The sequence below is a fragment of the Pinus tabuliformis genome, chromosome 9, assembly GCF_031772625.1.
Source record: "Pinus tabuliformis cultivar Carrire ecotype Pingquan chromosome 9, CPIR1, whole genome shotgun sequence".
NCBI classification, from domain to species: Eukaryota; Viridiplantae; Streptophyta; class Pinopsida; order Pinales; family Pinaceae; genus Pinus; species Pinus tabuliformis.
In genome coordinates this window covers 880,511,134-880,512,521 of record NC_142307.1, presented here as the reverse complement: position 1 = coordinate 880,512,521, position 1,388 = coordinate 880,511,134, and the positions used below count along the sequence as shown (strand labels likewise).

Here is a 1,388-nt window from a genome sequence, read left to right as displayed (position 1 = left end):
TGTGTTACCTGCGCCATCCTGGTTCTCCTCGGCCTCCCTGCGCTGCATGCAGCGGCTGGCCCTCGCCTTAGGATCGGATCGGAGTTCGCCTGCGTATCTGTTCATCTGTTGCATGCTGAGGATCATCCAGCATCATATCGGACTCGCATTCCAGAGCCTCTGCATGCTGCAAATGGAAGCTGTTAGGCTCTGACCTCCCAGCTTTCTCAATGGAGGGGTTGGGCTCCCCTCAGTCCCCGCCTCCCCCGCCGAGATCGCCAGCTGAGGCCTTCTCTCAGCTCCTGGCTGGCCTCCCGCAGAAGAAGACCTCAGAGGCAGCGAAGTTTGTCAAAAGATTAGATGAAATCCCGGTGATCTCCCTTCCCCCTGAAACCCCAATTCAAGTCGCATTGTCGTTAGCAGATCGGGCTCTCATCGGTCAGTTTACGAGTTTATGGCCATCTCCAAAGTCCACCGAGAACTGGGTTAACAGAAATTGGGCGCCGCTTATTAAAGAAAACGTCACCTCATATTTTTTGGGAAGGGGATTCTTCCTGTTTGAATTCATAGCTAAAGAAGACAAGGAGCTGATCTTCCAAAATGGCCCCTATTTCATGGGTCCTCAGGGATTGTACCTAAACAACTGGACCCCGGACTTTGATCCGACAGTCGACGTACCCAAAGCAGTACCGGTTTGGGTCAGACTCCCAAACCTCCCGGTTCACTGCTGGAACTGGGATTCATTGAGGCATATTGGCAACGCCCTAGGAAAATTCATAGACCGAGCCAACAACAAAGATCAATATGATTGTGCTAGGATTTGCGTAGAGGTGGATCTGGAGGAAGGGTTACCGGAGGCCATTACCATAAAGGTAGGAAGCTGGTTGCATCTTCAGAAATTGGATTATGAACAGCTGCCTTTCAAATGTCGGAAATGCCATGTCTATGGGCATTTCGCCAGAGATTTCCCTTCCAGCAGCGAGACAACGCAAGGGAAGGAGGACAGATGGAATCAAGTCAAGAGATCCAAAGCTCATCCAAAAACTCAGAAACAGGGAGGCCCTTCTGGCAAAGCGAACTAGCAGAATTCTTATCATCAGAACCCAACAAAGACTGCGTCAGAAAACAAGTTCGATCCTCTGAGTTCACAAACGGAGGGCGCCAAGGAGATCGAGATCCAAAAAGAATCAGAATTGGTCCAGGAGACTGAAGGTCAAATCACAGCTCCTCCAGAAAAAGGTAATCCCACTCCCTCCTCCAAAGATCTCAACGGAAAGAATCTAGTAGGGGAGGAAGAAGAACCTGAAACAGAAGAGTCAGAAGAGGAAGGGGAAATAGGTGAGTCTCAAACCTCAGTAAGAAGATCCACCAGAGGATGGAAAATGGATAAAGAAAAAAGGGAACAGGAA

The 1,388-nt window shown here is 49.8% G+C and overlaps 1 protein-coding gene across 1 annotated transcript; it reads left to right on the top strand.

The window, feature by feature from the left end:
- The first annotated feature begins 209 nt into the window (after window positions 1–209).
- LOC149151594 (uncharacterized) lies at window positions 210–1,061 on the top strand. Its single transcript, XM_089443205.1, has one exon. The coding sequence runs from the start codon at window positions 210–212 to the stop codon at window positions 1,059–1,061; it is 852 nt and encodes a 283-aa protein (XP_089299331.1).
- The last annotated feature ends 327 nt before the right edge of the window (window positions 1,062–1,388 follow it).

What these genes read in the sequence shown, in the direction of transcription:
- LOC149151594 (XM_089443205.1), top strand. Translation starts at nt 210, where the DNA reads ATGGAGGGGTTGGGCTCCCCTCAGTCCCCGCCTCCCCCGCCGAGATCG.